Raw genomic sequence first — 16,361 nt, 5'->3', positions numbered from 1 at the left:
ACCATAAGAGGGTTGCAGGCAGATCTTGTGCGACCTGTAGGAATATTTGGGGGACAGAGCCCAGAGAGGGCTGGGGGGGCAAGGCCAGAGAGGAGTTGGTAGAAGACGGAAAGACCACCAACCTGCCTGCGGTGAGTGAGTGAAAGGCCCTTGGAGTTAGCTTCATCGCGGGAGATTCCAATGATTCTGAACGCTTTGGTTTCAACAGCGTGAAGACGGGCTAGGTGTGAGGCAGGAGCACCAGACGAGAGGGGAGAGCAGTATTCCATAGAGCTGCGGATGAAAGCCTTGTATGTGGTGAGGAGCTCAGGTGTGCCAAGGAAGGACTTCGCACGACGGAGGATGCCCAGTCGGCGACTGGCTTTGGAGGCCAGATTTGAAATGTGGTTTTCCCAGGAAAGATCATGGCAAATAGTTAGACCCAAAAGCTTGAGTGACAGAACTTCTTGGAGAGGATTATTCAGAAAGTGGATGGGAGGGTTTTCCAGTCGGTCTTTTCGGAGAGACATCGTAAGAGTGTGAGATTTATCAGGATTGAAAGACATGTTCCATTTGTTTGCCCAGTCTGTGATTTTGTCCAGGTCTGCAGAGAGTGAGGAGGCTGCAGACTGCCGATCTGAGGGATGAGGAATGGAGCGACAGAGAGTAGAGTCGTCAGCAAAGAGATAGAGAGGATTTTCAAGAGAGTCAGAGAGATCATTGATGAAGACCAGAAAAAGCACAGGGCCCAGAACACTACCTTGGGGAACTCCAGCCTGAACAGGTAGAGGAGATGAGAGAAACCCATTCAGGGCCACATGTTGACTACGACCAGAGAGGAAGTCCGCCAGCCATGCGTGGAGATTTCCATGGATACCAAAGGAGGAGAGTTTGGTGAGCAGAGCAGGGTGCCAGACCGTATCGAAGGCACGTGAAATGTCAAGGGAGACGGCTCTAATTTCCTGTTTGGCGTTGAGGACCTCCATCCATTGTTGAGAAAGCAGAAGCAGCATGTCCAGAGTAGAGTGACCAGGTCTGAAACCAAATTGATGATCAGAGATCAAGCCATTGGAGAAGAGGAAAGATTTCATATCTGAAGCAATGATGGATTCCATGACTTTGCTGATAATTGGGAGAAGGCTGATTGGTCTGTAGTTGCTGGGATCTGTTTTTGCACCTTTTTTGTGCAAAGCGGTGATGTTGGCTGATTTCCAAGCAGATGGCAGATGACCTTGAGCAAAAGAGAGGGTGAAGAGAACAGAAAGAGGGAGTGAAAGAGCGGAAGCACATGATTTTAGGACCCATGGGCTGATGCCGTCAGGACCAGTTGCAGAATCAGAGTCGAGCGTTGACAGAAACTTTTCCACCTTGTCAGGAGGAAAGGACACAGAGTCCAGGAGCAGCTGGGTACGACTGGGTACGGTGGGTACAGAGAGGGATGGGTTTGGGACACAATATTTAGAGGCTAACACAGAGTTGAGGCATTCAGCTTTTTCACGTGCGGAGTCAGCCGTTAAGCCGTTTGAGGTGAGGGAGGGGATGGAGGGGGAACAAACACCAGAAACTGATTTGACCAGACACCACCAGGATTTGGAAGAGGGAGACAGATAAGATAGTTGGGTCTTGAGAACGGTGTGATATTGTTTCCTGGCTCTCCTGAGGGTGGACACACACTTGTTTCGGGCTTTGTGAAAGGAATTATTGATGCTATTAGATACATATTGAATTCCAGTTTAAACATCGCAACCGTTTCTGCTGCCACTAACCTTCCAGGGAAAACATTCCATGTATTAACTGGTCTCTGAGTGAAAGACCCTTACCTAACTACTGTCTTAACTCTTCTTTACTCTTAGGCTGTGGCCCTGTTATATCACTGTATATTCTGCTGAAAAACACCACGACAACCATCTTGTCCACACCTTTCATGATGATGGCAATAATTTTCCTTTACGGTTTATCAAGCAGTATGTAAAAATTATGTTATTATCAACATTAACCTGCAGAAAAACCTTTCAATTCCACAAACAGATTAGCAAATCCCAAGATCGTATTTCATTATTCTCACACTTGATAGCTTGATTCAACATGGGTCATAATTGTACACCACTCCTTTCCGATTCCTCTGAAGGCTTTGATGGGCCTCTTGACCTCCTCATGGGCGAAGTTCCTTGGAAAGGAACTCATTATTATTACATTGTCAGCATGTAGAATTAGAATTTTCCAAAATCTTGGACCATATGTTAACAACAAAACAACAATAAGTGTTGTGTTGGCTTAACGGTTAAGATGGCTGGCTTAAAATCCTAGGATCTTGAATTCAAGCTCCTGTCATGTCATTGAAGTAACACCAGGTGGGTTGACTCATCCTTCCGAAGTCTAACAAAATGAGTACCAGCTTACTGGTAATAGAGGGCACTGCATGAGCGACACAGCCGCACCCACAGAAAAAGATGCAGCCGAGCAGCAATAGGCTACATACAACCACCAGAAGAACAATGCAGATCCTCAGTGGGGTATTTGTTTCGGCAACCCCTTTCACACACCTTGGGGGCGCTATGTCGTCAGTTGCCTGGGAGCCCGATAAAGTTGATCTGCTTATGGACACAATTAGCACACACACACACACACACACACACACACACACACACACACACACACAATCCCAAAACTGTATATTTGTATGTCCTAAACAATGTGTGATGTATACTGCAGCGAAAGCACTGTGCTATCAGGAAAAATGTGTTCGACAAATTTAACAAGCCAAACATGACTTCATTGCAAGCTGCAGAAACGGCATTTCCTTTTGCGCTGTTGAAATTGGTCCGTGCGTTTTGGGTTTGGTCTTGCAGTAGCAGCAGCTATCACACTGAAAAGCAAGCCATGTAGGATGTGCTAGAGCTCCAATGTTAGCAATGGCTTCAGTATCTGCTTTCAGCCAAAGACCTGTCATGTAAATGACAGGAAAACAAGACCAAAAGTCTAACAGCGGCGTAGCCGGGCTTGTAAAATATTATGAACCACAAACACATAGGATTAACTTTATAAACAGTCGCTAAAGCTGTTTATAACATTAAACAAAAAAAATTGGAGGAATCCCGACATCCGTGAGGTAAGTTTTACATACAGAACTGAGCGAAAATCTACTGTAATCTATGAACCCCATAAGAGTTGGGTAAATAACATGACCCTTCCTGCCGCTAAAGTGGCGTTTTTCGTAGCGGCCTTTTGAAACACACCAATTAAGGTTTTGTTTTGAAAACCACCAATGAAACTCAATTTTCCTGCTGTTTAACACAAAACTAACAGGGAGGAAGCCCGGTGTGTGTTCATTTACCAAGCAGCTAGCTAGCGCTTGCCAAGCCAGCCATTCCTTAAGGTTTTGAATGGAGTGCTTGCTCGAATGTTTAAACCACTTGGCGATCTCTCCACAAGAAACTTGGTAAATGAACACACCCAATGTTCTTGAGACCCAACCATAGAGAGACTGTAATCGTTCCAACCCAAAGAGGAATGACCCTTCCTGCCGCTCCCATAGTGAGCAGGTGTATTAGTAAATTAATATGTCGGTCGGTGGAGTCAGAAGGCTCGCCGTCGTATGCCGTAATGGCATCATAGACGTAATGACAAAACTGCCACTACTTTGATATATAGAAGGTGATACACTACATGGCAAAAGTATGTGGACACCCGAGCATCACACCCATATGTGCTCATCAAACACCTCATTCCAAAATCGTGGGCATTAATATGGAGTTAAATCCCCCTTTGCAACTATAACAGCCTCCACTCTTCTGGGAAGGCTTTCCACTAGATATTGAACATTGCTGCGGGGATTTGCTTCCATTCAGCCACAAGAGCATTCATGAGGTCGGGCAGTGATGTTGGGCGATTAGGCCTGGCTCGCAATCGGTGTTCCAATTCATCCCAAAGGTGTTTGATGTGGTTGAGGTCAGGGCTCTGTGGAGGCCAGTCAAGTTCTTCAACACCGATCTCACCAAACCATTTCTGTATGGACCTCGCTTTGTGCACGGGGGCATTGTCATGCTGAAACAGGAAAGGGCCTTCCCCAAACTGTTGCCACAAAGTTGGAAGCATACAATCATCTAGAATGTCATTTTATGCTGCAGCATTAAGATTTCCCTTCACTGGAACTAAGGGGCCTAGCCCGTACCATGAAAAACAGCCCCAGAAAAGCAGCTCTAACAGAAATTTGACGAACTGACTTGTTGGAAAGGTGGCATCCTATGACGGTGCCACGTTGAAAGTCACTGAGCTCTTCGGTATGGCCCATTCTACTGCCAATGTTTGTCTATGGAGATTGCAAGGCGGTGTGCTTGATTATATATACCTGTCAGCAATTGTGGCTGTAAAAGACCATCGTCAATATCCAAGTGTGGCTGAAACAGCCGAATCCACTAATTAGAAGGGGGTGTCTGCATACTTTGGCCATGTAATGTATATTTTAACCTCCAGTAACTTTTCAGTCACTACAAAGGGATTAGTGTTACGACTAGTGTTACAATTATTATAATATCAACATTACATTATCATTGTTTCAAAAATGATATTATTATCAAAAAACTGAGGCCAATTCCTTACTTCCACGGTTATTAGTGCAGTACATCGCTTATTATTGATTCATGAACCATACACTGCTTCAATCCATTAACTTTGCATTCACGACATTGGGATTAAAGTGTTGCAGTTATTTTACTATATTATTATTATTATTATTATGGAAACGATACTACTGTATTGAGAAACCTGGGCTTAATTTGTCCGAAGCGGCCTGAAGGTGAGGCATGAAGCATGTCTCGTCTATGCTTTCGAGATTTGATGGTCATTTTAACAATCGGTTTGTTTGTGTTTCACACTGAATGAAAAATGTAAATGTAGAGCATGGCGAATGTGATGTATGACAGGTTCGACGTTATGTTTGGCCTGAATGAAATGGGAATCAAAATGGCAGAGTGTGGAGTCAGCCGTTGTACGTCGTAATGACATCAGACGTAATCACAGCACCCTGTCATGTGACCAGATCCTCAGCTCTGATTGGTATACGTTTGAGGGGACATACATACAGATGGATAAACACTGTTTTAGACGGTTTGCCCTGTGGGTTACACTGTAAAAAATCCTGTTCAGAGTCAGATATTCCCGTGGAATTGCTTTATGGCTTTACTGGTTGAAGGCAATATTAATCTGGTGTTTTTTTTTTGTTTATGACCACACGGGGTTAAATTCAACATAACCAATATGGTTGTGAGGGAGGGAATGAGGTAAATACGAACGACAAAACTTGAAAGGAGCTCAACAATTTGATCACAGACAATGTCAACACAAGGAATAAACATTATTATGCAAGTTTCCCCAAACATCGTGTTGTGCCACTGCATGTCTGGATATATATATATTTTTAAGTTTATCTCTACTCAAAATACGTACACATAATAACTAATTGGGTGTGATATGAGTGGTGTGAGCAGTGTGTGTGTGTATGTGTGTGTGTGTGTGTGTGTGTGTGTGTGTGTGTGTGTGTGTGTGTGTGTGTGTGTGTGTGTCTTCATGTCATTAACAACACCTGAGATTCGTATCTAAAATCATACCTATTTCGTTGTAAAAGACCATCATCAATAAGCAATAGTTTGCTGAGACATTGTGCTGTTAATGGCCTCGTTATTGTTGCTACGACAACATAAAAATATTTGGAGAACATTCACAATTTTGATTAGCAGAAAATTGTCAAAAACAAGAGGGACAATTGCTTTGCAATACATGTCCTCTACCAAGGTTCAGTTCAATATGTTAAACAATAAGAGAAAAAAGTCTGGAAAACTGGCCCGTGCATAATCTTCTATATATATAAAACACAGTTTGTGTGTGTGTGTGTGTGTGTGTGTGTGTAATGTTACCGATAGACTCCTAAACGGAGAGGCTTACGTGCTTGATATTTGGCATAGACATGGCCATTGAGCCTGGGACGAACATGGCCGAACTCAAAATATTTGACGATCCATATTTTTTATTCATATTTACCTCAGCGCATTTCAGCGCACGGAATCAACGGAATCAGAGCAGGTGGGCGCTGATTCGCTCAGAGCGATCACGTGATGACGCTATGACGCTATGAACGCTATGACGCTATGAACGATATGAACGCTATGAACGCTATGACGCTATGAAAAAAAAAATCGCTATGACGCTCAGAGCTCGCTCAGAGCGATCACGTGATGACGCTATGACACTATGAACGCTATGACGCTATGACGCTATGAACGCTATGAACGCTATGACGCTATGAAAAAAAAAATCGCTATGACGCTATGAAACGCTATGAACGATATGACGCTATGAACGCTATGACGCTATGAACGATATGATGCTATGAACGCTATGAGAAAAAAAATCGCTATGACGCTATGAAACGCTATGAACGCTATGACGCTATGACGCTATGACGCTATGAAAAAAAAAAATCGCTATGACGCTATGAAACGCTATGAACGCTATGAAAAAAAAAAAATCGCTATGACGCTATGAAACGCTATGACGCTATGACGCTATGAAACGCTATGAACGCTATGACGCTATGACGCTATGACGCTATGAAAAAAAAAAATCGCTATGACGCTATGAAACGCTATGACGCTATGACGCTATGAAAAAAAAAAATCGCTATGACGCTATGAAACGCTATGAACGCTATGAAAAAAAAAAAAATCGCTCGCTTTGCCAAGGGGCTCACTCCCCCCCCCCCCCCCCCGTTCCCCTGCCCTCCCCTTCCCTCTCCCCCTCCCCTCCCCCGCCCGGCAATGCCGGGTACTTCTGCTAGTATGTGATATTTTCTAAGTACAAAAAGGCCATAACTCGGTGAGATATCGGTGAAACGTCCCTAATCTCAAACTTGGTCCATAACTTATCACAATAAAGCCATGTACCACGTTTCAGTTGAATATGTTAAAGAGTTTGGGGAAAAAGTGCAGAAAACCATAGGAGGTACGGACAGACAGACAGACAGACAGATGGAGAGCAAACCTATAATTCCAACTGGGTAGAGGGCTAATAACTTTAAAGATATACATCCAATGATGCAAGACGTTACCTTTGTTAAGGTCAATATGCAACTGTATATAATTTGAACTGGGCTGAACTGAGAGGTGGGATGAATTTGATTATTTCCTGACATAATGACAAGTGAACGCCTCTCCTGATAATACAACTGTTGGAAGAAAAACATTATTTTCAAACGAATAAATGAAGGGCGTGTTATACAAGGCATGAAAAAAGAAGACAATGGTGAAGTAGTTCACTGTTAGGTTAGATTTTAAATAGAGAACAATTGTTGCTTTTGACAGGGTACCACATCACAATGTGCTGTGTCAGCAAGAACTGCAGTTTAATGAGTAAACTAGTCATGTATGCAGGCATTCGAGTGCAAACTGAAAAAAGTGCACATGGCACAGAGTGAAGGTTTCAACTGCAAATCAAGCTTATCATATTTATTGGTTGAACTTTAATTTAAATTACATGCCCACTGGCATATTAGCAACTGTACCTGCTTCTCACTTCTTGTACCACTTCCTCTGTCAGCTCACTACTGTCATTCCTGCTGTGAGGATTGCCTAGAGGAACACACCACACAAGAGGCCAAATGCTTACAGCTGTTTATCCTCAATCTGTCATTGACAACAAAAACTTGGCCATGTTCTTTAATGAAAGTGTGTGCGTGCGTGTGTGCACATGTAAGTGCATGTTTTTTATGATAAAAGCAAGCCTCGGATACAAAATACATGCATACGCCCTGTCGGAGAATGTGTTAAGACTCAGGAGACTCCAATATGACCGAAACAGCTTTATAAAGTAAGGATTTATTATAATTACTAAGTCACTTGTTTCAATTCAATAAAGACTACAATAGCTAAACGGATTGTTAATTCAAGTCGTTGGTTCTTCTTCTTCGGCCGGTCCTCTCTCAGCGCTGTTCACAGGGTTCCGTTCCGTTCCGTAGGTCAGAGCTTCTGGTGACAAGTCTCCTGACTCATAGTTTGCTCTGGTTTATATGGGCCTTGTCGCGCTAATCCTTTCTCCGCAAATGCCCCGAGGTCATACATGCTCGCCCCACTGGCACCAGCTCGCTCCCCTCCTGCTGCGAGTTCCATTTACCAAACAATAGGGGGGTGCTCCAGCCTGGGGCTGTGACCAGGTGGACAAGAGATTACCATGTTCGTGCACATTCTTGGCATTCATTTACGAAATCGTCTACCTGCTTCGTTACCAGTCTTAATCAATGAGTTACCAGTGCCAATCAATAAGTTACACTGAGTTACACTTCCACAATTCCCTCATCTTTTTGTTTTTGTTTATATTAACCATTAATCTAAACATCAATATAAGTAAACAATCAATCACTACAAGTAAACATCAATACAAGTATAAGTAAATAATCATAACTTTGGTAATCAAATTCCCTTAGGCATACACCGTCATCCTGCAAGAATCACAAAACATTTCGTTGGTCATTGACTCCTTCCATATTGTTCAATCTATTGCATTTGCATCACAAATATCTTTTCAAAACAACACTTCACCATCACCAAGATACAACAATTTCACTTCATTTTCAAGTTTTGTAAAGCATCTGCACCATCTGGCAAAAACGTTTGCCTCCACACGAATGTTGACTTTGTTTGAAAGGAAGGGCTGATCACTTGTGTTTGAATCCAGGTATGAAACCTTTTCTCCTAATGTCTTCATAGCACCTGCACTACTTCGTGTAGGATTTCGCTGTTGTGGTAACATTGCGGAGTCATAGACTGACCCTGCTCTCCTTGTAGCATTCTTGCCACTCTTGCTGTGAACCATAATGATTCCTTGAACAAGGCCTTCGCCCAGTTGTAGTCGACTTGCCTCCTCCCTCATTATGAGTGGGCAGCAAGTGTTGGTGTAATGTTGATTGGCCAGCAAGATGTGGAACAGGGATGCCGGATGCATCCACAATGATGTTGGGACCATGGTGTTCAGGTCATTCATGGTCCTTACCAGGAGCAACCAGCAGAATCGTGCACAGCTGTTGTGACAAGGGCACAGCCGTTTTTTGCAGCTCCATGCTGGTTCCCCGGACGTTGGTGAAGTAATAACATATGTCCCCGCATTTCACAGACGTTGCAGGTAAAATGTCGTTGTCCTGCAACTTCTGATGTGATGAATGTTCGAAGCCTTCGAACAAGAGTAAGTGATCGCCTTTCTTTCATATGTTGCAGTGTGATCCAGGCAAATGGTCACATAAATTTCCTTGGTGAAGGTAAGCATTCATCTCCAAGTTACACGGGAGAATGTCTTCATCATTCTTTGAGAAAGAGGGTGTATGCCACGATTAACTTCATTTTTTAGCCACAAATTTTCTTTCTCGAACTTCTTCCCAATTCCGTTAGCACTCCCTTCAAAATGTGATCTCGTCTTATCCTTATGCTCAGTCACATCTGAATCTGCTTTCCACACACACTGAATCAGATAGGGTACATCTTACCATGAAATCAGCATAATCATGTATATCTTCCGACAGTTTCACATTCAACAATTTGTTGTTTTCCCTTACAACATTCAAAAAGTTATATTCATTTATATGCGTCACACAAATAATATTCAATCAGGTATGTATTTTACTACTAAACTAAGAATAGCATCCACAATTGCTTTCAGGTTAATATAGTTCAAAAATTAACTTGTGCAGGTATTTTAGCACTACTCTAAGAAAATAAATTGTATATGATTACAATCACAAACAGGAATATCTAATTCCAAACAAAAATTTTCCCAAACCAACAAATTAAGCATAATGTATTATTACCATAATTCCTCTCCACTTTTTCTTTTCCCCTTTTTTTTTCTAACAGTGTGTCACTCGTGGTGATATGAGTTCACTGATATTGTAATTGACACAACTCATAACATTGTCGTTATGCCATTATCTTAATTCTACTGTATTCATTTGCAACATCACTTGATTTAATCTTTTAATCTCAGTATTTATGTCGCCATAAAAGTCTTCCTTTTCTGGTTCCACATTTCTTTCCTCATTTGTCACTTCATGCGTTATCATCGTGTTGTTGGTTACCTTATTCAAACACACCGTCACTAAGGCTTTCAAGCAAGCCACCACTAAAACAATTGCCAATATAACTACTAAACCACCAAACAAGTCTGCTACTCCTTGTATATATTCATACCTATGACATAATTATATGTCGATGACATTCAACATTATATACCAAACTAACAAGCTTCCTAAAAGGTAAATAAAGAAAATCCCTTAATATGTAACATAAATCAGATTATTTGTCTTACCCTGATCCCCCTATCTCCCGGGGTTGAACTCAATCCCCTGATCATGAGTGTAGTTGTGATACATTTTTCACTCATGTTGTATTAATATCAGCAGGTAATTGTATGTCATGTAGGCAAATAAATGTCACTATCCCAAGTAGGAATATCACATGTTGAAAATGTAATGTTTATCAATGCAAGGGGTGTTAAAATGTAATTCAAATGACTGTAAATCACGACTATCATTTATCTGCCACTGAATGTTCTGCTGGGCTGCTAGGTGCAGCCTCATTTTCTGTGGGATCGTCCACCTTAGCCCCATGTGCTTGCTTGCAATGAGAGGCATGAATCCAACTTTCTGTTTTGGGTCCATATTTGTTTCTATTCTTATCAATCTCCTATGGTTTATCATTTCGTTCCAAGATACCGCAACCAAAGGTTTTAACCAAAGCTCTACCAAACTATTTCCAATTTGAACAAAAAATGCCAGTGAAACAATGATTCGAAGAATTAACTTCAAGGGGTCAATAAATTTATTCTATAGCCAGATCTAATTTTCCCATCCAATAGTTTGCCTTGCCACATGTCATATTATAACACTTTAATAAACCTTCGAAAAATGTTTCCCATCTCAACAAATTTCCTTTTTACAAATAGCCATGTGTAACTTACGTATTTAACTACAATTTCCTCTCAATTTGTTTGGCCTAGCTGGCCGCAAAAGTGGCTGCCAGCATGCAGTACCGTTCTTTATCTACCAAGGAAGTGCTCGTCCACACAAGACCTCTACCAAAATGTTGTTTGTAAAAACAAATCTGGGATTTCTGATTACATGGATGCACACTCTCAGGGCATTTTCAGGCTGCTGTTAACAATCCACTACGATAAAATAATTCCTTTACCCACAATCAAATAATTAGTACAAATTGAGGATATTATCCCTATCACATTCTTTTATAGATTCATTATGTTGGATCTAATTTTTTTCTAATAATTTTCCACTGCTGTAAGGAAGAACAATAGCTCTCATAAGTCTTAGTAATATCGTACTTAATTTGCCCAGCATCGAATAATTTATTTACTATCCTTTCTCATCTGTTAACCAGTGACTTTGTTTGAACTCCAGAACTGAAAACCCACAATAGTTCAAACCAGCAAAATTTTCTTTACTATTTTCCCATATCATCTATGCCTAAACCACATCCATACATACAGCACAATTTATATGCTGATAAAATTCAAGTTTATATATATAAAAATCCATGAGCAGAGTACTCTGGGAAGTCAGTGTAAGACCTCTCCAAAATTTGGCTAATTTTGTACTCCCACATTTTTATGAAGCTCATATCCATAAATAGCTTTGATTCTCATATAAATTCGATCACAATGGAATCCCAAGATTACTTCCAATTTTTTTACTATTAATGAATAGCTGCTCATAACTCAGCAAATCAAATCTTTATTCTCCATCTCCCTTGACAAAAGTGATAATTTTCATAATCAAATTATATTTCTATTTTTTTTTTTTTTTTAATGAATTCTCTCGATATGCGATCCCATCCCCATGGAACTATCTATTTTTCAGACAAGGCACACTGTCGGTGTCAACAATCTTGTAAGATTGATACACAAAAACAAAAACAACAAACACAAACATTGATACACAAAACACACACACACGCATGCATTATGCATATTTGTTTGCGTTGGAACCATTATTTACAGATCAGGTTGGGTGTCAGTTTTATTTCATTTTCATAAAATTTGTCCTTCAATTTTATAAATGCTAATACGCAAATGGACCAAAAAGTTTATTTTTAGAAAACCCCTATGATGTCACATTGAAATTACCCTTTCAGTTCCCACCATAATTTATCCAAATTTGACTACACACCCATTTGCATGTCAGTCGACCACTGACCTATCAATCATGCGGAACACCAGTCCGAAATTCCCACCTGATCATCATGTGACTCTTGTCACTTGGTTTCAAAAATTTGCAAAGCAATTGTTCCAACTTTGTAAATTTAAAATTTTGTGCCCAACATAAAAGATCCAATTTCGGCATTTGATCAATTAATTACTAATTTGCTTACAAGCAAAAGAAAAAATGAATAATTCTTGCTCCGAAAACCTTTTCAGACACAAGCATCATCGACAGTTATTCATGTTTGTCCAGTAATCTAATCTGTTGAGGCCAATCGTCATTTGGGACCTGCCGCAATGAAGGCCTAATCATTGTCTGAGGTATCGGTCAGCACTGGTACCCTTGATCTTAGTTTACCCTATGAACTTGTCTTCCTTTTGGTATACGGACATCCTCTTTTCCAATGTCCCATCCGTCCACACTTGAAACACCGGTTTCTATCGTTGCCTGGTCTGTGCACCTGTGCACTTGTATTGCTGGGCTGCATCTCTACATCCCTGAGTTGCCACTGCAATCTCTCGTTATCTCCCGAAACACGAAAAAATTCTCTGTACCGTCCTTTTTGGGGAGACAACTGGAAATCGGATGGGACAACTGTCCCTTTCATTCCTAATTTCGAGGGCAGTTGTGCATTTGTCTCCTCCACTGTATCCTGTATCCTTTTTATTTTAAGTTCTAGATCCGTTATCCGTTCTTGCTGTTCCCGTTGTCTGGATTCACCATCCCAAAGATGGAATGCAAGCCAGTCTACCGTTAGATTCTGTCTCTTCCTGGCTTTCAATCTTTGTTCCAATCTTTCCAATCGACTTCGCTCAAATGTACCATCTCTTGGAAACTCCTCATCATGTCCCTTTGTCCACAAATACCAATTCTCGACCTGTCTTATAGCTTCGGCACCATAACGGTCGTACATATGATGTGTACAAGTACCTTTTTGTGGAATCTCTGGTTGTCCTTGTGTATTCTTGCAGGCTCCATTTCCCATTCTGCCTTTTATCAAAGTAGCGTTGGATGCGTTGTAGTTTGTTCCTCTAAAGCTTCACTCGTACCTCCAGGAAGGATCTCTCCACCTGTTCAAACGGTGATTTCCAGAGAATCTCCCTTACCTGTGGCTTTTGCACAATCCAATCTCACAGATCAGTATTTGCAGATGAGCCAGAGGGTCAGTATGAAATGGGTGAATCCTCAGGTGTCCGCTCTGTTGAAGGGGAAATCACACAATGGTAACCGCACATATATATCTATATATAAACTCACCACCTTGCTCAATTTTCCAAGGTTGTCTTCACATTGATAATATCTCACAAAGATATTAAAGCTTCTTTCTTGAGACCGCATTTTCATCAATCAAACGATCAATATATTCAATTTAATTTATTCAATTCAATTTATCCAGTTAAATTTATTCAATTAAATTCAATCAATTAGATTCAATCAATCAACAATTCAATCAATTATTCAATTTCAATTAATTCATCAATATTCATCAATAAATCAAATTAATCATTTTGGATGACTCCTTGCATAAGCCCTTTCCCCAATGATGTCAGGACAGGTCCATCCATTGACTGAGATCGAAGCTCATCGGTCGTCACCTCTGGTTCATACCTCATGTCAATTGATGAATCACCGTTCTGTCCTAGGGTCATATCTGACATATTTCCCCATTTTGCCTGGTCTCCACAAATTTTCTTTGCAACCACTAAAGGCAACTCATCCTTCATTCGTGAGACAGCCAAAATGGATGGCAGATATTAAAGTTCTTTGGGAAAAATATCTCATCATTTTTTATTTTTTTTTAATAGTACCCAAATCTCTTGGCAATATAAATTTCGTAAAACTCCTGAAATAAGACTGTAAAATTCCTTCAATCATGCTAAATTTTGAAACTCCATCGCTTGTAACACCCAATTTATCCCATAGGGCTTGAAAGTTCTTTTCCAAGTTCGTGCAATCATTATGCATTTGAACCCTATGATATCATTCATAATAATCATCATGATTTTATAGTCATGGTCCTATCACCATCATCTATTTAAAACGAACATTTCCTTTATCACCACAGCTATGTGGTATAATCAACAATAGAATAAGACTGTACATAGCAACAGGCTACCTCATGGCCACTTAGTATACCTATTGACAATAAGTCATAACAATATCGAATAATCATTGAACAATTAAAAAATCGCTTCCACTGCTCCAGCCACAGCATTCGTCATTTTGTCTGCTCATCCGCATGACCAAAACGAAATAAAGGGAGCTCAACCATTACACAGCGCTTTTAATGGCGCATGCCATAGGAACTCAACGCAATTTCGACTCGGCCAGAAAACGAGCAAATTTTGCAGGATGTTAACTGGAATTAGTCGTGAAAATATATCCAAAATACACAAAAATACACACCCACAAAAATAAAAAACAAAACCCAAACAAACCCAAGGTCGACCATCTTACACAGTAAATTACATCATTTCAGCATCGTATCGATTGCTGAAATATTCCAGGGTTTATACACACCTTAAAAGAGGTATGCGTGGTGTTGCCCCCTCCCACGTTTATTCCAGGGTTTATACACACCTTAAAAGAGGTATGCGTGGTGTTGCCCCCTCCCACTTTTAATTCCTCATTAAATTCCTCATTAGATTACTCATTAAATTACTCATTAAATTACTCATTAAATTACTCATTAAATTACTCATTAAATTACTCATTAAATTACTTATTAAATTACTCATTAAATTACTTATTAAATTACTCATTAAATTACTCATTAAGTTACTCATTAAATTACTCATTAAATTACTCATTAAATTACTTATTAAATTACTCATTAAATTACTTATTAAATTACTCATTAAATTACTCATTAAGTTACTCATTAAATTACTCATTAAATTACTCATTAAATTACTCATTAAATTACTCATTAAATTACTTATTAAATTACTCATTAAATTACTTATTAAATTACTCATTAAATTACTCATTAAATTACTCATTAAATTACTCATTAAATTACTCATTAAATTACTCATTAAATTACTCATTAAATTACTCATTAAATTACTTATTAAATTACTTATTAAATTACTCATTAAATTACTTATTAAATTACTCATTAAATTACTCATTAAATTACTCATTAAATTACTCATTATCTTAACTTACATAGTTTCAGCATTGTATTGATTGCTGAAATATTCCAGGGTTTATACACACCTTAAAAGAGGTATGCGTGGTGTTGCCCCCTCCCACGTTTATTCCAGGGTTTATACACACCTTAAAAGAGGTATGCGTGGTGTTGCCCCCTCCCACTGTTAATTACTCATTACATCGTTTCAATTAAAAACATCGCTTCTACTGCTCCAGCCGCAGCATTCGTCACTTTGTCTGCTCATCCGCATGACCAAAACGAAATAAAGGGAGCTCAACCATTACACAGCGCTTTTAATGGCGCATGCCATAGGAACTCAACGCAATTTCGACTCGGCCAGCAAACGAGCAAATTTTGCAGGATGTTAACTGGAATTAGTCGTGAAAATATGGCCAAAATACACAAAAATACACACCCACAAAAATAAACAACATTTATTCCGTTCAACAGAACAAACATTTCCTATATCATGACATGCATGTCTTCAAAATTATATGACCAAGTAGTCTAGTAGGAAGACTAGGTCCCCCTGCACCCCCCGGAGATATACTTCTAATCAGTGTTTCTAGATTGGAAAAAATGTGTAGAAAATGACTAGCTATGGCCCCAAGCTGAAAAAATGTCCCACATACCATTTTTATGCAAATTACTGCTGCAAATTTTATGCAAAATTATGCAAATTTTATGCAAATTTTTGATGAGGAGTAGAGTTGAGGGGTCTTTGAGGGCTTCATCGAGGTGCTCTCGGTTGCAAGACTGGGTCATTCTGAGAAGCACAGCAGGGTCAGAGATCATGATGTTCTCCTCCTCAGTGAATCTCTCCATCAACAGCCTCTCCATTGCCTCACACACTGTTTTGAGGCAAAAGAGGGACTTTGCGTAGGCCTTTCCACTGAGAACACCTTTGAGAGATCCACTTGTTACTAGTTGTGCCTCAAAGAGAATCTCTGCATATCCAGAACCACGCATCTTGTG

The 16,361-nt window shown here is 40.0% G+C and overlaps 1 protein-coding gene across 1 annotated transcript in view; it reads right to left on the bottom strand.

The window, feature by feature from the left end:
* The window catches only part of MOCOS (molybdenum cofactor sulfurase), a 329,100-nt gene that overhangs the window by 274,519 nt on the left and 38,220 nt on the right, over window positions 1–16,361 (bottom strand). Inside the window, exon 3 of the mRNA XM_068123432.2 lies at window positions 7,535–7,601. Coding sequence (XP_067979533.2) covers window positions 7,535–7,601 — 67 coding nt within the window. The remainder of the gene's footprint in view (window positions 1–7,534; window positions 7,602–16,361) is intronic.

Source organism: Myxine glutinosa, chromosome 7, assembly GCF_964187855.1.
Source record: "Myxine glutinosa chromosome 7, kmMyxGlut1.1, whole genome shotgun sequence".
Classification (NCBI taxonomy): Eukaryota; Metazoa; Chordata; class Myxini; order Myxiniformes; family Myxinidae; genus Myxine; species Myxine glutinosa.
The sequence above is the reverse complement of the archived record's forward strand: the minus strand, read 5'-3'. Positions and strand labels throughout refer to the sequence as shown.